This window comes from Bufo gargarizans, chromosome 4, assembly GCF_014858855.1.
Source record: "Bufo gargarizans isolate SCDJY-AF-19 chromosome 4, ASM1485885v1, whole genome shotgun sequence".
NCBI classification, from domain to species: domain Eukaryota; kingdom Metazoa; phylum Chordata; class Amphibia; order Anura; family Bufonidae; genus Bufo; species Bufo gargarizans.
The window spans coordinates 337,135,153-337,158,623 of NC_058083.1; the positions used below are offsets into that span (position 1 = coordinate 337,135,153).

The following is a 23,471-nucleotide window of genomic DNA, read 5'->3' on the forward strand; positions in this document are numbered from 1 at the left end:
TTCCACAAGCTAAGTAGGGAACACAGAAAACGTGGAGGAAGGTGCTCTTTTCAGAGGACATCAAAGTTTAATTTTTTGGCCTAAATGCAAAACGCTGTGTTGGCAGAAAACTAACACTGTACATCACCCTGAACCCACCATCCCCACCGTGAAACATGGTGGTGGCAGCATCATCCTGTGAGGATGCTTTTCTTCAGCAGGGACAGGGAAGCTGGTCAGAGTTGATGGGAAGATGGATGGAGCTACATACAAGGCAATCCTGGAGGAAAACCTGGTACAGGCTGCAAAAGTAGTGAGACTGGGGCAGAGGTTCACCTTTCAGCAGGATACTGACCCTAAACATATAGTCAAATCTACAATGGAATGGTTTAAGTCAAAGCATATGCATGTGTTAGAATGGCCCAGTCAAAGCCCAGACCTAAATCCCATTGACAATCTGTGGCAAGGCTTGAAAATTGCTGTTCAGACGTTCTCCATCCAATATGAGCTTGAGCTATTTTTCAAAGAATGGGCAAAAAGTTCAGCCTCTTAATGTGCAAAGCTGGTAGAAACATACCCCAAAAGACTTGCAGCTGTAATTGCAGCGAAAGGTGATCCTACAAAGTGTTGACTCAGGGGGAATAGAAATGCACGCCACACTTTCCAAATTTTTATTTCTTAACTTTTTTTAAAACCATGTATCATTTTGAAAAAAAGATGTAAAGATTCAAGAGGTATGAATACTTTTTCAAGACAATGTAGGTACTGTACATGTGAAACTATTTAATTGGCAGATCGATTGGCACTTCACCAAATTTATCAACAAGCATGAGCTTCTTTGAACTGTCTATACTAATTTTACACTATCCAAATATTAGGATTAGTAAATCTGTCCCTGTATAATGATAATATTTGCTATACTGCTTCACGTTGTATGACAGTATTATTTGGGTGTATAGGCTGATTATAATCAAACTGCACACTGGTATTATTTCAGCATAACATGGCACTATGATGTGGGTAAATGTGGCAGTATGACAGCATGTAACTACTGGATGTCTTCATTGTTTGGGCATTGTACTAATTAGGCAACGTCATTTCAGAGTAACAGTTTGCCTAATGTACTGTTCAAGACAATATTATTATGGCAAAAGACGTAACTTGTGCCTATTTATTAACAAATATATAGCAGATAACTCGTGGCACTCTGTAATGGTAAGTTGCACGAAGTAGGGTTCCAACCCCATTCATAAATATAAAAAGAACTCCTGCACTCCAAGTAGCTTAACTCCTAAAATTGTTACCAAATATATAGGCATCCTTTGTAATGTATGAGCATATTTTAGCTCATATCATGTGTGGAAGCTCGGCTAAGGGTACTTTTTTTCCGGCATAGAGTTCCGTCCTAGGGGCTCTATACTGCAAAAGAACGGATCAGTTTTATCCCCATGCATTCTGAATGGAGAGCAATCAAGTCAGGATGTCTTCAGTTCAGTATTTTTTACTGAACAGGACAAAGATAAAACTGCAGCATGCTACGGTTTTATCTCCAGCCAAAGAAACTGAAGACTTGCCTGAATGCAGGATCCGTCCTTGCGCAGACCGAAAAAAAGGTGAAAAAGATAAATGCGGGATCCGTTTTTCCAGATGACACCATATCCGGCATTTCAGTGCATTTTTCTGACTGATCAGGATCCTGGTCAGTTTTACAAATGCCATCAGTTGGCATACGTTTTTACGGATCTGTCAGGCAGTTCCGGCAACGGAACTGCTTGCCGGATCACTCTGCCGCAAGTGTGAAAGTGGACAAGCGTTTTGGCAATTTTCTGTAGAAATGTGCAGAATTTAGACTAACCAACTCTGCACTATAACTCACAATTAGTACTATAAAATAGTAATTTCAGGTACAGTTGCAAGAAAAAGTATGTGAACCCTTTGGAATTATATGGATTTCTGCACAAATTAATTATAAAATGTGATCTGATCTTCATCTAAGTCACAACAATAGACAATCAGTCTGTTTAAACTAATAGCACACAAAGAATTAAATGTTACCATGTTTTTATTGAACACACCATGTAAACATTCACAGTGCAGGTGGAAAAAGTATGTGAACCCTTGGCTTTAATAACTGGTTGAACCTCCTTTGGCAGCAATAACTTCAACCAAACGTTTCCTGTAGTGGAAGATCAGACGTACACAACGGTCAGGAGTAATTCTTGACCATTCCACTTTACAGAACTGTTTCAGTTCAGCAATATTCTTGGGATGTCTGGTGTGAATCGCTTTCTTGAGGTCATGCCACAGCATCTCAATTGGGTTGAGGTCAGGACTCTGACTGGGCCACTCCAGAAGGCGTATTTTCTTCTGTTTAATCCATTCTGTTGTTGATTTACATCTATGCTTTGGGTCGTTGTCCTGTTGCAACACCCATCTTCTGTTGCGCTTCAGCTGGGGGACAGATGGCCTTAAGTTCTCCTGCAAAATGTCTTGATAAACTTGGGAATTCATTATCCCTTCGATGATAGCAATCTGTCCAGGCCCTGACGCAGCAAAGCAGCCCCAAACCATGATGCCCCCACCACCATACTTCACAGTTGGGATGAGATTTTGATGTTGGCGTGCTGTGCCTCTTTTTCTCCACACATAGTGTTGTGTGTTTCTTCTAAACAACGCAACTTTTATCTGTCCACAGAATATTTTGCCAGTACTGCTGTGAAACATCCAGGTGCTCTTGTGCAAACTGTAAACGTGCAGCAATGTTTTTTTTGGACAGCAGTGGCTTCCTCTGTGGTATCCTCCCATTAAATCCATTCTTGTTTAGTGTTTTACGTATCGTAGATTTGCTAACAGGGATGTTAGCATATGCTAGAGACTTTTGTAAGTCTTTAGCTGACACTCTAGGATTCTTCTTCACCTCATTGAGCAGTCTGCACTGTGCTCTTGCAGTCATCTTTACAGGACGGCCACTCCTAGGAAGAGTAGCAGCATTGCTTAACTTTCTCCATTTATAGACAATTTGTCTTACCGTGGACTGATGAACAGCAAGGCTTTGAGATACTTTAATAACCCTTTCCAGCTTTATGCAAGTCAACAATTCTTAATCGTAGGTCTTCTGAGAGCTCTTTTGTGCGAGGCATCATTCACATCAGGCAATGCTTCTTGTGAAAAGCAAACCCAGAACTGGTGTGTTTTTTTTTATAGGGCAAGGCAGCTGTAACCAACACCTCCAATCTCATCTCATTGATTGGACTCCAGTTGGCTGACACCTCACTCCAATTAGCTCTTGGAAATGTCATTAGTCTAGGGGTTCACATACTTTTTCCACTTGCACTGTGAATGTTTACATGGTGTGTTCAATAAAAACATGGTAACATTTAATTATTTGTGTGTTATTAGTTTAAGCAGACTGTGATTGTCTATTTTTGTGACTTAGATGAAGATCAGATCACATTTTATGACCAATTTGTGAAGAAATCCATATCATTCCAAAGGGTTCACATACCTTTTCTTGCAACTGTATATACATACCAGTAATTCCACAGGTTTTGAGGTATATTAGAACTTTATATAACCTGTGAATAGGTGTTCAGAGGTGTACATACATGTTAAAAGGGTTATCCAATGAATAATTTGTATACCAAAAGCCTTGAAAAGTTCATCACCTTGTGTGGCTACAGTGAATTCGGAAAGTCTTCAGACCCTTTAACTTTTTTCACATTTTGTTATGTTGCAGCCTTGTGCTAAAATAAACAAAAAAATCAAGTTTTTCCCCATCAATCTGGACTCAGTACCCTGAGAAAGTAAAAACAGATATCTTTGCAAAATTGTTAAAAAGGAATATCTAAAATTTTGCATCGACATAAGTATTTAGACACTTGCTTTGACAAATGAAATGCAGCTTTGGGGCCCTCCCATTTCTCTTGATCATCGTTGAGATGTTTCTAAACCTTGATTGGATTCCTCTGTGGTAAATTCAGTTGATTGGACATGTTTTGGAAAGATGCACCCCTGTCTATACAAGGTCTCTTAGCTTAGCAAAAATCAAGCCATGAGGAGGAAAGAACTGCCCGTTGAGCTCAGACATGATTGTGTGGAGGAACAGATCTGGAGAAAACATTTTCTGCTTCACTAAACGTTCCCAAGAGCATAGTGGCCTCCATAATTCTTAAATAGAAGGAGTATGGAACAATTAGGACTCCTCGCAGAGCATTCTACAGTCCGAAGTAATTGGGGGAGAAGGTAGGAGAGAGGTGACAAAGAATTCAGTGGTCACACCCAATTTTTTTTGTCATTTTTATTATATGGGGTATTGAGTGCAGAATGATCAGGAAAAACTTTATTTTTTAATTTTTTATTTAACACTGTGTGAAAAAGTCTGAAGATTTTCCAAATGCATTGTATGTGTCCCCCTTGATGCAGTTGCTAATGTGTGCTGCTGGGGGCCGGGCTCTGGACAAAATCCATGTCCTTCCTCAGGGGCGGATTGGGAACCTGAAGTGGCCCGGGGGAAAAAAAAAAATCCTAAAAATGGCCCCATCTTGTAGGAGGGTCTAAATTGCAGTAGGGGTCACAATACCTTAGCACAAAATACCACATACTACAGTGCAGCACAATATATTGCCCCAAAAGCTGTCCCTCTGTTGGCCATCAATAAAGGCCAATTTCTCTCCTCCTCTTCCAGTTGTGTCTGATTAAGATATGGAGCAGGGGGCTTAGGAGGTGAGATGCGGGACACAGTTGAATTCAGAAGGGCATGTTGCTGGCTGGGGACATGAGTACCTGATTCTTACAGAGTTAATTACCACTGATAGCTTATTATGTACCCAGCCAGTAGCAGAGATGGGGGACTTGGGCGGCCCCCTGGACATTGGTCCACCAGGAATTTCCCTGTAAGGTCTATGGCCAATCCGCCCCTGTCCTTCCTCTGGCAGCTGATAATAAAATCTTTCCCTACTTTCCAGTCCTGTTTAACAAGCTGAGAAGGAGTTTTCTTAACTATACTGCCATGTTACTGCAGAGACTCTGGTCCTTTCCAGAAAAGGAAAAAGCTAATCTCATATAACATGTAGTTGACAGCACACTCACTTGTAGCTGGAAAGCCACCGAATGCAAAAAAAATACAACCCAAAAATCACAGATTTGGGTATATTCACATCAAAATTTTTAAAATATGTAACTACATCCATGATAGTGGCATGGCAATATTTATTCATATGTCCCACACACAAATATTGTCACTCGCCAAAAGATTATTTTTCAAACATAACACAAGTTACATTACAGACTCCGTGTGAAGTGAATTATTCAACCATTCAAAGTTTGTGTGTTGCAACTCCTATATGACATAGGTGTTACGTCACATTTTACACTTAAAGGGGTTGTCCAGGTTCAGAGCTGAACCTGGACATACCTCCATTTTCACCCAGGCAGCCCCCCTCACATGAGCATCGGAGCAGTTCATGCTCCGATGCTCTCCTTTGCCCTGCGCTAAATTGCACAGGGCAAAGGCATTTTTCTGAGTTCCGGTGACGTACCGGGGCTCTCTATGGGGCTGACAGGCAGCCCGGTGACGTCACCGGCACTGATGGGCGGGATTTGGCTCTGCCCTAGCCAGTAAAACAGCTAGGGCAGAGCTAAAGCCCGCCCCTCAGAGCCGGTGACGTCACCGAACACACTGCCGGGCGGAAGTTACCGCCCGGCAGTGTGTTATTGAAAACACAAGAGCTCGTGCCCTGCACGATCTAGCGCAGGGCACTGGAGCGCATCGGAGCATGAGATGCTCCGATGCGAGGCTCAGGAGGGCTGCCGGGGTGAAAATAAGGGTATGTCCGGGTTCAGCTCTGAACCCGGACAACCCCTTTAACCCTTATTGCGTATCTCAAACAAATATAGAGTGCACATAAATCCATAATAGTCAATTACGTCTGCATGATACAGTCTCTCTAGGATTATAGCAGGACTGTGTCTCTATTTGCATTTTAGTGGCGCCAATATCTACATCTCGCAAAGGGTAGGTGCAATTGTGATCAGCGAATATATTCTGGAATTCGGCGGGCCCGATTCACTTTAATGGCAGGCGAACTTGAAAAACCTTCAGGTTATATTTGCAGCCACCAAATACTTACTAGAAGTGCACAAATCGTCCCACAACATGGACAGTGACTTACCAAAGGGGGATCAATGGTAAAAATTCCCACAAAAAATATGTATTTTAATCGGCCATTTTAATGCGTCTTAAAGGGAAACTCCCAAAATCGTGCCCTGCTAGAGCCTAGACATTTTTTATTTTAGGCCACAGGAGTACAGGCCCCAAACATTAGGCATTCACCGGACAGAAAACATCAAGTGATTATGTGGCTCGAGGTAGTATATTAGATGGTCAATGAATATCAATTTTAGTGCAGGCCATACAAATACATGTCAAATACATATGTTTAAAAGAGCTAAAAGTATAAAATTGGATTAAAAACATGGCTAACGAAATCCCCCCTCTTGAATAAACCCCAAATGATAATACGTGAAATTCGATAACATGTGGTCGTCACAGGTGTTGAATTCCTCCAAGGCCCCAACAATTAGGCATTCACCGTACAGAAAAGATCAAATGATTACATGGCTGGAGGTATATAAGACGGTTAATGGATATCAATTTTATTGCAGGCCAGTGGACTAAAGCCCCCAAATATTATTCATTCACCGGACAGAAAAGAACAATTGATAATGTGGCTGGAGGTACATTAGGCAGTCACCGTATAACGATTTTACTGTTGGTCGGTTAAATTTCAGGCCCCAAAAATTATATATTCATTGTACAGAAAAGATCAAGTGATTATGTAGCTGGAGGTATTTTAGACAGTCATTGGATATCAATTTTACTGCAGGCCAGCTCTGGCCACAGGTCAAGCCTGCACACCCAGTTGTCCAGGGGTTCCTTGCTTCTCCAAGCGTCCACATCGGCCGTTAACCCGATGTAGTCGGACACCTGTAGGTCTAGGTATTCCATGAGGCTGGATCCGGAGGGCGGCTGTCGATGGGTTGGTTGCAAGAATGATATTCAAAGTGACCAACACATCTTCAAACTGCCCTCTTCTTGCATGCGCTGTAAGATTGGTTCCCGCATCTGTTTCTCTGTGGGTGGAAATCCCTCTGCCAGCGCCTGCAAAAGCAGAATGCAGCATCTCTCAAAGCAAGGCCTGGAAATGCTGCATTCTGACAGCCCTCTATGATGCTGGTAACATGTCTGCCATTTTGTGTTTGTACCAGGGATCTAAGTATGTTGCCACCCAGTAGTGGTCCATGGCCTTTATGCTTTTTATATGGCGGTCCCTCTTCAAACACTGGAGCACGAAGGCCCCCATTTGCACTAAATTGGAAGCAGTGATGCAGCCTGGCTCCTGCTCATAGCCCAGGAGAATGTCGTCCTCAGTCTCCTCCCCCGAGCCACGGACAACACCAGGGATCCCAGAAAAATGTAAAGCCTGCTCTTCTTGCTCCTCCTCCTCCCCAAGGCACCATCCTCCTCTGACTCCTCTTCAGACTCCTGCTGACTTGTCTCAGATGGAGTAGCCCCCCTGGGAATTCCTTCAGCATTGCGACTTTCTCATCTTCCTGCTCCTTGACTGCTTGATCAATGACACAACGCAATGCACGGTCAGAAAGAAGGTGTAAGGTACGATGTCAGTGTCGGTGCCCTTGCTGCGACTGTCCAGTTTGGTGATCTCATCAAATGGCCGGAGAAGTCTACATGCGTCGCGCATGAGCAGCCACTGGTGCGGTGAAAAAGAAAAACAAGCTCCCCAGAACCTGTCCTGCTGCAGAGTTCATACAGGTTGTCATTAACTGCACGTTTCTGCTCTGCAAGGTAGAGTTCCAGCACGTCAGGCAGTCACAAATCAGACGTCATGTGTGTCATTTTGCCAGCATGGCAACGTCTCACCTGGCACGTCAAATAGGTTCTGGGGAGCTGGGGGGGTGAAGCGAAAGAGGCGATAGCAGTGGAAAAGGAGGAGTCAGCCGAGCAGGAGACGTTTGCTAGACCACGTGTCTGTGGTCAGATGTATCTTTGCACTGACACTGTGTGCCAGAGATACATTGACTTGCCACTGAACATGGCAATATAGCTCCGGGATGCCCTTCTGGGAGAAATATTTCCTTCCGGGGACCTTCCATTGCGGTGTGCCAATGGCCACAAATTTTCTAAAGGCCTCCGAGTCTACCAATTTATATGCCATTAGTTGGCGGGCTAGCAGTTCCGACAAGCCGGCGGTCAGCAGTTGGACAAAAGGGATATCCGGCGTCATCAAATTTTGACATTTGAACATTTGGGCCACGGAAGCCTGCCTTTTGCCAGATGAGCGCAACAACGGCATCGGCATGGTGGAAGGTCGAGGAAAAATGGGAGGAGAGAGGAGAAGAGGCAGGACGTGGAGCGCCGGGAGTGTGGCTTTGTGGGTTCTGACTGTGTTTTTCCCACTGGGCTTGGTGATGGTAGGCCAGGTGCCTTCTTAAGGTGGTCGTCCCTAGGTGAGTGTTGGGGTTACCGCGACTTATGCGTTGACAGCACAGGCTGCAGATGGCAACACTACTGTCAGCAGCTGAGACGTTAAAAAAAAGCCCACACTGCGGAGCCATGTGAGCCAAGAATGGCTGCTCATCCGTAAGGTCTGGGAATGGATGGGAAAATAATTCCTCTGACTCGAGTGGAGGGGCTGTGGTGGTGGGGGTGTTTTTGGGGGTGCACACAGCAGAGAGTGAGGAGGGTGCAGAAGCGGAAGGCTGAGTGAGCCGACCCCCTACCACCCCTGCAGAATGGCCTGCCTCTTCCTCTGCCTGTCATTTTCAACATGACCCTGTGACAAAGTCCCTATAGAAGAGCAATATTTGTGGAAGCAGGTATATAGAATCCCTTAATGATTATATGCTGGAAGCAGGTAGATGAAAACCCCTTAACCCCTTCACGCAACATCACGTACATGTACGTGGGGGAATGTGGTGCCTCACCGCATCCCCACGTGCATCTACGTGATCGGCTTTCACTGTCAGCGCAGGGACTTAAGCGATGAAGGTTCAGTGAAGCCGGCATGCTGGGGTTGCTAGGCAACCAGAGAAGCCGGAAGTAACTGTATTGGAGCCCTGACCCGCCCACGATCGCTGTGATTGGTCCAATACTGCAGAGGGACCAATCACAGCGTATCGGGGCAGGTAAGGGGGGGTTAGGGAGGGACTGTGTGCTTCTCTTTTTCTGATCGTCCCCATTCCTGTCAGGGAAGCGATCAGAGAAGGAGATAGTGTGACAATCTACTGTACCTATGACGAGTATACTAGTCATGGAGCACTGCTACTTAGCGCTCCATGACTAGTATACTCGTCCTGGCATTCAACTGTCACCATGTCTGCAGACATGGTGACAGCGCTGAGTGCCGGCTGTTACACACAGCCAGGCACTCAGGCTCAATGCCGAGGGGGGTCCTGTGACCCCCCGTATCGGCGATCGCTGCAAACCGCAGGTCAATTCAGACCTGCGGTTTGCAGCGCTTTATGTAGTTTCTGATCCCTGCGGTCCCTGACCGCAGGGATCAGAAACCTAAAAATTGGCAAAAATCTAATTTTTTTAACCCCCCCTGCACCCCTGAATTCATTTATGTGGCGGGGTGCAGGGGGTGGCGGTTTGTAGGCGGTGCAAGGCGGTGCGGCAGTTGCGGGAGGCGGGCGGTGCGGCAGGCGGGATCGCGATCCCCCGCCCGCCTCCCATTATAATAATTGTTGGTGTACAGTGGTATACCAGGGTGTCAGCACATTGCTGACACCCTGGTATAAACGGCTGACATCGGTGATGCGATGTCAGCCGTTTAACCCTTTCCATACCGCGGTCCGTACGGACCGCGGTATGGAAAAGGTTAACAGCTCAGGGAGCTCCCTCCCTCTCCCATCGGAGGGCTGCTAAATAACAATAAAAAAAAAACGATGCCAAAAAAGCAATTTCTTGTTACCTTGCCGCACAAAAAGTGTAATATAGAGCAACCAAAAATCATATGTACCCTAAACTAGTACCAATAACACTGCCACCCTATCCCGTAGTTTCTAAAATGGGGTCACTTTTTTGAAGTTGACTCTAGGGGTGCATCAGGGGGGCTTCAAATGGGACATGGTGTAAAAAAAAAAACAGTCCAGCAAAATCTGCCTTCCAAAAACCGTATGGCATTCCTTTCCTTCTGCGCCCTACCGTGTGCCCGTACAGCAGTTTACGACCACATATGGGGTGTTTCTGTAAACTACAGAATCAGGGCCATAAATAATGAGTTTTGTTTGGCTGTTAACCCTTGCATTGTAACTGGGAAAAAAATGTGAAATTTTGAAATTGTATCTCTATTTTCCATTAAATCTTGTGCAACACCTAAAGGGTTAACAAAGTTTGTAAAATCAGTTTTGAATACCTTGAGGGGGTGTACTTTCTTAGATGGGGTCACTTTTAGGGAGTTTCTGCTCTAGGGGTGCATCAGGGGGGCTTCAAATGGGACATGGTGTCAAAAAAACAGTCCAGCAAAATCTGCCTTCCAAAAACCATACGGCGCACCTTTCACTCTACGCACCGCTGTGTAGCCGTACAGTAGTTTACGGCCACATATGGGGTGTTTCTGTAAACGGCAGAGTCAGGGCAATAAAGATACAGTCTTGTTTGACTGTTAACCCTTGCTTTGTTAGTGGAAAAAATTGGTTAAAATGGAAAATTAGGCAAAAAAAATAAATTCTCAAATTTTATCCCCATTTGCCAATAACTCTTGTGCAACACCTAAAGGGTTAACGAAGTTTGTAAAATCAGTTTTGAATACCTTGAGGGGTGTAATTTCTTAGATGGGGTCACTTTTATGGAGTTTCTACTCTAGGGGTGCATCAGGGGGGCTTCAAATGGGACATGGTGTAAATAAGGCTACTTTCACACTTGCGCTTGATCGGATCCGTTCTGAACGGATCCGATCATATTAATGCAGACGGAGGCTCCGTTCAGTACGGATCCGTCTGCATTAATAACTTAGAAAAATTTCTAAGTGCGAAAGTAGCCTGAGCAGATCCGTTCAGACTTTCAATGTAAAGTCAATGGGGGACAGATCCGCTTGAAGATTGAGCCATAGGGTGACATCTTCAAGCGGATCCGTTCCCATTGACTCACATTGTAAGTCTGGACGGATCCGTACGCCACCGCACGGCCAGGCGGACAGCTGAACGCTGCAAGCAGCGTTCAGCTGTCCGCCTGGCCGTGCGGAGGCGAGCGGAGCGGAGGCTGAACGCCGCCAGACTGATGCAGTCTGAGCGGATCCGCTCCATTCAGACTGCATCAGGGCTGGACGGAAGCGTTCTGCTCCGCTCGTGAGCTCCTTCAAACGGAGCTCACGAGCGGACAGCAGAACGCTAGTGTGAAAGTAGCCTAAACCAGTCCATAAAAATCAGCCTTCCAAAAACCAAACGGCGCACCTTTCACTCTACGCCCCGCTGTGTGGCCGTACAGTAGTTTACGGCCACATATGGTGTGTTTCTGTAAATGGCAGAGTCAGGGCAATAAAGATACAGTCTTGTTTGGCTGTTAACCCTTGCTTTGTTAGTGGAAAAAATTGGTTAAAATGGAAAATTAGGCAAAAAAATGAAATTCTCAGATTTCATCCCCATTTGCCAATAACTCTTGTGCAACACCTAAAGGGTTAACAAAGTTTGTAAAATCAGTTTTGAATACCTTGAGGGGTGTAGTTTATAGAATGGGGTCATTTTTGGGTGGTTTCTATTATGTAAGCCTCGCAAAGTGACTTCAGACCTGTAGTGGTCCCTAAAAATTGGATTTCTGAAAAATTTGCTTCAAAAGATTTGCTTCTAAACTTCTAAGCCTTGTAACATCCCCAAAAAATAAAATATCATTCCCAAAATAATTCAAACATGAAGTACACATATGGGGAATGTAAAGTCATCACAATTTTTGGGGGTTTTACTATGTATTACAGAAGTAGAGAAACTGAAACTTAGAAATTTGCAAATTTTTCCAAATTTTTGGTAAATTAGGTATTTTTTATGCAAACAAATTTTTGGGGGGACTTCGTTTTTCCAGTGTCATGAAGTACAATATGTGACAAAAAAACTAAGCGTTTTAAAGTTATCACCACTTAAAGTGACACTGGTCAGATTTGCCTGGTCCTTAAGGTGAAATAAGGCTGTGTCTTGAAGGGGTTAATCTGTTTTTTTGGGGGGCAACTGGTATATCACACCAGTTGCAATTAGTTGTTCCAATAGCGTTTGTCCCTCTATATAGCTGCGGTATCTCAGCAGAACCGCACACAACTGCTGGACAATACAAATGGACTATATAGAAAGTATATTATAGGTATATCACACCCCTGCCTCAATCAGTTACTTTGGGGGGCAACTGGTATATCACACTAGTTGCAATTAGTTATTCCAATAGCGTTTGTCCCTCTGTATAGCTGCAGTATCACAGCAGAACTGCACACAACTGCTGCACAATATAAATGCACTATAATATTCTTTATATGTTAGAAAGTATAAGTATATCACACCCCACTGTATGTCACACCTATCGATGGCAAACCTATACCAGTCCTTTAAAGGACTTTTGTGGCCCTATTATCTAGTGTTTGGTGTCTCTAACAGTCTGTCCCTGCTCCACACAGCAACCTCTCCCTACACTGGCAAAAGACTGTATGTAAAATGGCGGCCAGATCAGGTTTATTTATACGGTAGGTGGTGTGTCCATGTGCTGAAACATCTCAATTGGCCGTCCTGTCCACCTGATGGATGTGTAATAGGTCAAAGTTCTGCACAAAGAATATGGCGCTGGCGGACATCGCCATATGTTCGGCGAACCGCAAACAAGCAAAGTTCACAGCGAAACGACCGCTGGGTCGAACCGCAAGGCCATCTCTATTCAGGAACCATAACAAGACTTTAGAACAAAAGCACATGTGCCAGGTGTATGTGTTACAGCTTTCCACAGCAACCGATAGACTGATAGAGCATCCAAAAGTACATTACCTCTGAGATAAAATCCCTAAATGCTCATGCATTATCAAACCAGGCGCAAGCTCACTTAAGAGAATAATAATCCATGTTAATGTAAACAAAGCTCCTGATCTCAATATTCAAAAAGCACATTAAGAATTAGATTCTTCTAATCTTCAGTTAGTTGAAATTGTATAACTCAGTCCAACTGCTGGCAAAATATGTTATAATGTGACTGAAGTCCATCACAAGTTAGACATATTACTGTATATTTAGTGTTCCTCATGGGTTGAACATGTCAATTAACCACTTTAGGACTAAGAATATAAATTAAAATACAAACTTCCATCCCTCTGTATTCAGGAGCATCACAATTGCAGGATCAGTTCAAAACTGTTACATTAATGCCAAAGTCATTTTATATCTCGAGTGGCCCTCCCTTTAAAGGGGTATTCCTATCTCAGTCAATGGGGGCATATCGCTAGGATATGCCCCCCATTGTCTGATAGGTGCAGGTCCCTCTGGGACCATGCGCTCTCTCCACAGAAGTGAATGGGAGCGTACCACACTTGCGCGGCCACCACTCCCATTCATTTCTATGGGGCTGACTGAAATAGCACTTGGCTATTTTCGGTGGCCCCATAGAAAAGAATGGAGAGCGTATGTGCAGTGCTCCCTCTACAACTTTCAGGGATCCGTTCTCGATGTATGTGTGGGTCCCAGAGGTGGGACCCGCACCTATCAGACAATGTGGGCATATCCTAGCCCCCAGCCCCGATTGTCTGAGATGGGAATACCCCTTTAAGGTATGTGCTCAGCTAAATCTTACAGTCATTTAGGGCATGTCTGTCTAAGCACACCTCATACACCATGTCAAACTGCTATTTCCAACAACCAGCCACATGGTAGTTTATCCCTTTCTTACATTTTCAGAAAAATAGGCCCCTCAATCACTACTGATGTGACCAGAAAAGGAACCAAGTGTACAGCATGCCTACAAAATGTCATCAACAGCAGAAAGCTATTGGCTGCTCTGCAGTGAGCAGAGGATCAATAGGCGTAGAACTTGCTGTGGGTATTGTGACTGATCATGTGTATCCACTATGACTCGTTTAATGAAATGGGGAAAAGAAAGACAAGGGGCAAATAATAAAGAAAGGGAAGGACATAAACATTATCATCATATACCTTGTATATGATGTATTACGTGCGTGTGGAGGTGGTTACCTCTTAACCAGATAGATCACCATTCCTAAAATGCTGTAACCACAGGACTTGTTCTTATTAATATATATATAACTTTTTGGGATGAACGAATCAACTTCGGATGAAACATCCGAAGTAGATTTGCATAAAACCTTGTTAGAATACTGTGCGGAGCAAGCACTCCTATGAGCCGAAGTGATTATTTTGCGAAGTCTCGCGAGACTTGGGGTAATAACTTCAGAAATTAATTTCTACTGTAAAAAAACTTTTAAAGAACTCTGGTTTTTTCCAAGGTACCCAAAGTCCTGCAAGACATTGCAAAGTAATAACTTCGGCTCATAGGACCCAATACATTCTAAAACTGTATGGAGCGCTCGCTCCATACAGCATTCTGACAAAGTTTTATGTGAATCGACTTTGGATGTTTTATCCGAAGTCGATTCGTCATCCCTAATTACTTTTTTAGATTTTCAGTAAAGTAAAATGATGTGCCTCATCCAATATTTATGGATATTTTGCAACGTTCAGCTTTCAATGCCAGCTCTGCTGTTTACTCACAGGTACTCATAGTAGAAATAACTCTGTTTAAAATCTGTGGGAACTAGGTTTTGACTTGGGCTCCACACCCCCTTCCCCTTTGATTATCTCTTAATTTAGACACAATTCATTAAAAAACTGGCATGCTGTTCTTCAATGAATGTGAGTGTTATTCTAAAGAGGTTTGAAAATGTAGTTTATTTTTCCTTTCACCAACCTACATACAGCTGTTTAATATATCAGACCAGCATGTTAATGGTAGATGACAGGTGTTAGCTGTTGTGTTTGGCTGGTGAAATAATTATAAATTTTGACCACCATAACTTGGCACTGTAAAGTCTGCAAATGTTTTTTTTTTTCCAAAAGACAACTTAATGGAGATCTTCAGTACCAAGCAAGACTAATTTCATCCGTAATAACTCACAAGTCTAGAATAATTCTGGATTAGCAATTACAGTGAGGAACAGAAGTATTTGAGCACCCTGCGATTTTGCAAGTTCTCCCACTTAGAAATCATGGAGGGGTCTGAAATTCACATTGTAGGTGCATTCCCACTCTGAGGGACAGAATAAAAAAGAAAATCTGGAAATCAGATTGTATGATTTTTAAAGAATTTATTTGTCTTGCACTGCTAAACATAAGTATTTGAACACCTGAGAAACAGCTTGAATTCTGGCTCTCAAAGACCTGTTACTGTGCCTTTAAAAATTCCACCTCTACTCCACTCATTAATCTAACTTAGTAGCACCTGTCTGAGCTCTTTAAAGACGCCTGTCCACCCCACAGTCAGCCAGACGCCAACTACTACCATGGGCAAGACCAAAGAGCTGTCAAAACACACCAGAGACAAAATTGTGGGCCTCAACAAGGTTGAAAAGGGCTACGGGGCAATTGCCAAGCAGCTTGGTGGAAATACATCAACTGTTGGAGAAATTGTTAGAAAATGGAAGAGGCTAATGACAACTGTCAGTCGTCTCCCTCGGACTGGGGCACTATGCAAGATCAAACCATGTGGGTATCACTGATGATAAGAAAGGTGAGGAATCAGCCCAGAACTACAAGGGAGGAGCTGGTCAATGACCACAGTTTCAAAGGTCACTGTCGGTAGAACACTACGCCATCATGGTTTCAAAGCATGCATTGCACGGAAGGTTCCCCTGCTCAAGTCATCACATGTCCAGGCACGTCTGAAGTTTGCCAATGACCATCTGGATGATCCAGAGGAGGCATGGGAGAAAGTCATGTGGTCAGATGAGACCAAAGCTGAACTTTTTGGTCTAAACACTCATAGTGTTTGGAGGAAAAAGGAGGATGAGTTGCATCCCAAGAACACCATCCCTACTGTGAAGCATGGGGGTGGTAACATCATGCTTTGGGGGTGCTTTTCTGCGAAAGGGACAGGGCGACTGCACTGTATTAAGGAGAGGATCAATGGGGCCATTTATTGTGAGATTTTGAGCAACAACCTCCTTCCCTCAGTCAGAGCATTGAAGATGGTTCGTGGCTGGGTCTTCCAACATGACAACGACCTGACGCACACAGCCATGATAACCAAGGAGTGGCTCCGTAAGAAGCATATCAAGGTTCTGGAGTGGCCTAGCCAGTCTCCATACCTAAATCCAATAGAACATATTTGGAGGGAGCTGAAACTGCGTGTTCCTCTGTGACAACCCCGAAACCTGACAGATCTAGACGAGATCTGTGTGGAGGAGTGGGCCGAAATCCCTCTTGCAGTGTGTGCAAACCTGGTCAAGAACTACAGAAAACTTTTGACCTCTGTAATTGCAAACAAAGGCTTCTTCACCAAATATTAACACAGATTTTCTCATGTGTTCAAATACTTATGTTCAGCAGTGCAAGACAAATAAATTCTTTACAAATCATACAATTTCCTTTTTTTTTATTTATTTTTTATTCTGTCTCTTAGAGTGGGAATGCACCTACAATGTATTTCAGACCCCCTCCGTGATTTCTAAGTGGGAGGACTTGCAAAATCGCAGGGTGTTCAAATACTTCTGTACCTCACTGCACTTATGAAAAATGAAAAGTGTGAACAAGAACTAAAAAGGTAGCTACATCCAGATCCAGCACCAACTATTAAAAAGAGTTTGCCTCTCTGGTGGTCGGGACCATCGGAGCGCACCTAGGCTAGTGTTTTTTCCTATATTGTGCAAGCACGACCACCTGATGGATTGCAGGGTGGTCTGTAACATGGAAACCAGCAGTGTATAATGTGATGGAAAAATTAATCCAGCCAGCAAAAGAGGCAATATGGACAACCAGAATACATTAGTAATCTCAACCTGCGGCCCTCCAGCTGTTGTAAAACTACAACTCCCATCATGCCCTCCTTTTGGCTGATAGCTGTAGGCTGTCTGGACATGCTGGGAGTTGTAGTTTTACAACAGCTGGAGGGCCACTCGTTGGGCATCCATGCTCTACATGATAAATGTCACTTGCTGAAGTGAGACAACCCCTTTAACCCTTTCATGACCAAGGGTCATTGATGCCCCAGTGTCCAGGTCAAAATTTACAAATCTGACATGCGTTACTTTATGTGGTATGTGGTAATAGCTTTGGAACACTTATTTATCCAAGCCATTCTGAGATAGTTTTCTCGAGACACGTTGTACTTCATGAGTCATAATTTTTAGTCAATATACTTCACCTTTACTTATGAAAAAATCCCAAATTTAACCCAAATTTTGAAAAATTCACAATTTTCAAAATTTCGGTTTCTCTGCTTTTAAAACAGAAAGTGATACCTCATAAAATATTTATTACTTAACATTCCCCATATGTATGCTTTATGTTGGCATCATTTTGGAAATGTAATTTAGGTCTGAAGTCACTTTATGGGGCTTACATAGTGGATACCCCCCATAAATAACCCCTTTGTAGAAACTACACCCCTCAAGTTACTCAAAACAGATTTTACAAACTTTGTTAACCCTTTAGGTGTTCCACAAGAATTAAAGGAAACTGGAGATGACATTTCAAAATTTCACTTTTTGGGCAGATTTTCCATTTTATGACATTTTTTTTCTTTAACACATTGAGGGTTAACAGCCAAACAAAACTCAATATTTATTACCCTGATTCTGCGGTTTACAGAAACACCCCACATGTGGTTGTAAACTGATGTAAGGGCCTACGGAAGTGCACAGAAGGAGAGGACTGCCACATGGTTTTTGGAAGGCAGATTTTGCTGGACTGGTTTTTAGATGCCATGTCCCATTTAAAGCCACCTTGGTGCCAGTTTTATTGGTGCTATTTTGTGGTACATATAATTTTTAATTGCTCTATATTATGTTTTTTTGTGAGGCAAGGTAACCCAAAAATTTCTGTTTTGGCACCGTTTTATTTTAAATTTTTTACAAGATTCATCTGACAGAGTAGATCATGTGCTAATTTTATAGAGCAGGTTGTTACGGACGCAATGATATCAAATATGTCTACTTTGTTTCAGTTTTACAAAATAAAGCAGTTCTTGAAAAATAAATTGTTTTTGTGTGTCCATTTTCTGAACGCCATATATTATTTTTTTTTTCTGCCGATCGTCTTGTAAAGGGCCTCGTTTTTTGTAGAAAGAGTTGAGGTTTTTATTGCTACCATTTTGGGTACATAGGATTTTTTGATCATTCATTCATTATTACACTTTATGGGGCAAGGTGGCCCAAAATTTGGCTGTTTTGGGACAGTTTTTATTTATTTATTTTTACAGCGTTCATCTGAGGGGTTAGTTCATGGGATAGTTTTAAAGAACAGATCGTAATATGTAAACTTTTTTATTTATTTAAGTTTTACACAATAATAGCATTTTTTAAACAAAAAAAATTATGTTTTAGTGTCTCCATAGTCTGAGAGCCATAGCTTTTTTATTTTTTGGGCGATTGTCTTAAATAGGGTATCATTTTTTGTGTGATGAGGTGACGGTTTGATTGGTACTATTTTGGGGGGCATACGCCTTTTTGATCGCTTGGTGTTGTAAAATGACAAAAATGTATTTTTTGGCACTGTTTTCTTTTTTTTTTTTTTTACGGTGTTCACCTGAAGGGGTTAGGTCATGTGATATTTTTATCAAGCACGTTGTTAGGGAAGCGGCAATATCTAATATGTACACTTTTTATTTTATTTATTTCACTTTAACACAATAATAGCATATTTGAAATAAAAAAAATGATGTTTTAGTGTCTCCATGTTCTAAGAGCTATAGTTTTTTTTATTTTTTGAGCAATTTTCTTATGTAGGGTTTCATTTTTTGCGGGATGAGGTGACTGTTTTATTGATACCATTTTGTTTGACATATACCTTTTTGATCGCTCGGTGTTGCACTTTTTGTGATGTAAGGTGACAAAAATTGCTTTTTTGGACACAGTTTTTATATTTTTTTATGGTGTTTATCGGACAGGGTCGATCATGTGATATATTTATAGAGACAGTCGTTACGGACGCGGTGATACCTAATATGTGTAGTTGTTTTTTTTTTGCCGCGGCATCTAAGGGGTTACAGCAGAGTGTCAACATACAGCTGACACTCGCTGCTGATGGCGGCGGCTCCATCAAATAAAGCAGGGGGACCGCATCAGGGGCAGAGGGCACAAATGGGAGCAGCGCTGGAAAGGGGGGGTACGGCCAGCATTGAGGGGGGCACAGATGGGGGCAGGATGCATGGATGGGGGGGACAGCATCAGGGGCAGGATACATGGATGGGGGGTCCGCATCAGGGGCAGGCGGGGACAGATGGCGGAGGCAGGGCTCACGGGGGGTTGGAGGCGCACAGGGGGGTACAGATCGGGGGGCACAAGGACACATTACCTGATTGTAGGCTCTGATCTGCGCTCTGGAACAGGCACTTTTACACTGCCGCAATCCAATTGGTTAGTCTGCACAGACTAACCAATAACATAGTAGTAGTAGCACATAAGGCCGAAAAAAGACATTTGTCCATCCAGTTCGGCCTGTTATCCTGCAAGTTCATCCAGAGGAAGGTACAAAAAAAAAAAAACTGTGAGGTAGAAGCCAATTTTGCCCACTTTAGCTGAATAACAAATTCCTTCCCGACTTCCTGAATAACTCCCTGGATCAACGACCCCTCTCTAGTAGCTATAGCCTGTAATATTATTACACTCCAGAAATACATCCAGGCCCCTCTTGAATTCCTTTATTGTACTCACCATCACCACCTCCTCAGGCAGAGAGTTCCATAGTCTCACTGCTCTTACCGCAAAGAATCCTCTTCTATGTTTGTATACAAACCTTCTCTCATCCAGACGCAGAGGATGTCCCCTTGTCACAGTCACCGTCCTGGGGATAAATAGATGATGGGATAGATCTCTGTACTGACCCCTGATATATTTATACATATTAATTAGATCTCCCCGTCATGGATCTGCAAAAACGCTTCTGTTACATAATACAATAATACATGCATTCTGTTGTATTATGTCTAACAAACCTCTGAGGCCTTCACAGAACAGCTCTAGTTATACTGAGAATAAGGGTGCATTCACATGTTCATAAGTGTTTTGCAGTCCGCAAATTGCAGATCCGCAAAACACTGATACCAGCCGTGTGCGTTCCGCATTTGGCAGACCGCACATGGCCGGCTCTATATACAGAATGTCTATTCTTGTCTGCGGTTGAGGATAAGAATAGGACATGCTCTATATTTTTTACGGGTCTGTGGAATGGAACAACGGATGCGAACAGCACAAGAGGGGGGGTGGTATAAAGTTTTATATTTTTTAAATATTTTTTTAACATTCTTTTAAAACTTTTTTAAGTTGACTGGCCAACATAGGAACTGCTGTTCTAATATGCTGGGTCTCTTTGGAGAGACTCAGCATATTAGAATGAATGACTGGCATCCCCGATCGCCGCACAGTGATGCCGGCCTTAACCCCTTTCGGTTTTTTTGCTATTTAGATGTCGTGGCCGCATTTGTTCACAGCATCTGAAAGCTTAAATGACTGCAATTATTGCTGATCACTGACATTACCAGCAGGCCTCTGCTGTTTGAAACAGCAGAGACCTACCAGCTATGGCGCCCACTGCACGCATGAGCGGGCGCCATGTTAAGGACCTTTAGGGGCTGTGCATAATTATAAAAATATGTCTGCTGTTTTCTTCAGACAGTACCATGACTGTCTTGTCTTTCAGCTCAGTTCTATTGAAGTGAATGTGGCAGGGGATAAAAAACTGCCATGTTTTTCTAAACTTGTAGGACCTCAATAAAATTTAAATCCAAGGAAAACCTATAAAAGTTTAGGTGTGATCACTTGCAGAGGCCCCTAGGTTGTAGTTACTCTTACTATTTGTGCCACAATATTATTAATATTTTTATAAATTAGTAAATCGTCAACAAGTAAACTATTTTACTATAATGAAAAAATCACAGCACAAAACATGCAGACAGCGTTCTACTAAAGAGCTGTTTTAGCTGTTGCTATACCTGCCTGTGGTATGGAAGGAACACTGTGACCATCTAGGAGTTTCAGTCCTAATAATGCCTCATTCACACATCAGTGATTTCCATCAGTGATTGTGAGTAGTGTTGAGCGAACTTGTGTTTTAAGTTCTGCGTCCAAAGTTCGGGTTATCGAAGAATCCCGTTATGGATTCCGCTACCACGAACCATAACGGAATTTGGAATCCATAACGGGATTCTTTGATAACCCATACTTTGGATGCAGAACTTAAAACACAAGTTCGCTCAACACTAATTGTGAGCCAAAACCAAGTGCGGCTCCAAACACAGAACAGGTGCAGATCTTTCCCTTATACCCTATGTCTGTGGAGGCTCCAATCCTGGTTTTGCCTCACAATCACTGATGGGAATCAATGACTAAAACACTGACTTGTAAATGAAGCTTAAGATTGTTGTAGTCAAAAATAATTTGTATTTTTAATAACAGAATACTGGATCGAACATCAATTAGAATGACAAATTCTGTTCATCCAAAACCTTGCGCTTGTTTGTTTACAGCATAAGAAACCAAAACATTTTATTAGCAAGTGTAAGATGGTTATCGAACGCCATTTCAGTCCTCTTCAGTGCAACCTCAATCTAAGAGATACAATAAAGCAAATTAAAAAAATTATGTGGTATTCAGGTATATGTATATTCAATTTGGCTGACAGCTGAGAATATTACAGCACTTAACAAAAAGAGAGGTTGAGTATGCAAAGCCTCTATGAACTTATTTTATTTATTATAATAATGTTTCATAATATGTTTTATCTTTAGGTAAAAGTCAAGTGACGTCACCAGTGCCCCCAGAGTCATCCTCTCATCAGCTCTATCCAGGCTTAAATCTGAATACAAGCAGGGACATCACATATGGAAACAGTGAAAAGGTTGGGCAAGACCACATCTATGCTACTTGTTCAAAGCCAACCGAAGTTGCAGGGTCTAAAAAGAACCGAAGAAGTTTGCCCGTTGCAGTAAGTACAAGTTGTGAGCTGGATGGGAGCAAATCTCTTAAAAGCTGGCCAAGATCTCACTCAATGGACAATCTTCAACAAGATGGAGTCCAGGGCATTAATAAAACATTAAGTGTTTTTTCACCGGATGAAGGAAAAGAACTGCCTGAGGGTTTAATAGAGGAGGACATTGGAGAAATACATGACAGAATATCTTGTAATGTGGATACAGTGACTAAAGGGCACACTACTGATCATGTACAAAGCACAAGGACATCTCATTTGCAAAGGAATACAAAAGAACATATAGGTCAAAGTCCTGTTTATTTTTCCCAAGTACCTCTGAACAAGATGCCCATATCTTCTGGAGAAACCAGAGTACCCGTAAAAAACCTTTCACAACCCCCTCCAGTCCCTGCCAAAAAATGTAGAGAACGGTTTGCAAATGGACTGCTTCACCCTCCTCTCTGTGTCACTTCATCCAATGCTGAAGAATCTTCTCTTCCTGGTACAAAATCAGGACAGTTGAGTCCTAATACCTGTTCTATAATTCACACACAAGAATGCAATACACCAACTTCTCCCCGACCTACTTGGCAAATCAGTTCCACAGATGCTGTCAGTGTTCCTCAACATGCCGTGAAACTAGGTCCCGTGGCTGCAAGAAAAATTGCTTGTGTCAGAGGGATGGATCAGGAAGTATTGATAGAAAACAAGTTACTGGCTGAGGAAATTGACCTTACAGAAGAACCATATTCGGATAAGGTAAACAAATGAACAGTTATTAAAGGGGTTGTATAGGCTATCCTCGGGATAAGCGATCATTAGCTGATCAGTAGGGGTCCAAAAGTCCGCGCCCCTGCCAATCAACTGTTTGGGGTAATGAAAACAGAATTACATGTATAAGTATATACGTAATGAGCTTCTTTATCTGCCGCGCCAATTACAAAGAAAAAAAATCAAAACAAATTGACTCTGAACCTACGTTTTGAAGCACACATAGTGAAAGCTTCATTTACAGGGCTGATAAACAGAACACAGCTAGGTTAACATTGTTCTATAGTAGGTGACACAGAAAACATGGTCCTTTGTCCCTAATGTCATTTTTTTATGGAGTACAACTATAAGATTTATTCATTCATAGGTCTAACTATACAAATTGCCTTTTAAAGAGGTTCTGTACTAATTGCAATCAATGTCATATTGCTAAGCTATGCATTAATGCATTATTGTGTGGATCCAAACCCCAGGGCCTTCAACAAGCTTTTCTGTTACCAGATACAACACCACCTTTTCCATACACTGTGTTCGGTATTGTGTCT

General features: G+C 42.6%; 1 protein-coding gene across 7 annotated transcripts in view; it reads left to right on the forward strand.

The window, feature by feature from the left end:
• The window catches only part of SASH1 (SAM and SH3 domain containing 1), a 339,003-nt gene that overhangs the window by 303,345 nt on the left and 12,187 nt on the right, over positions 1 to 23,471 (forward strand). For all 7 annotated transcript variants that reach the window (XM_044291728.1, XM_044291725.1, XM_044291729.1 and 4 more), the window contains one exon: positions 21,974 to 22,914. In XM_044291728.1, the coding sequence (XP_044147663.1) occupies positions 21,974 to 22,914 (941 nt within the window). The remainder of the gene's footprint in view (positions 1 to 21,973; positions 22,915 to 23,471) is intronic.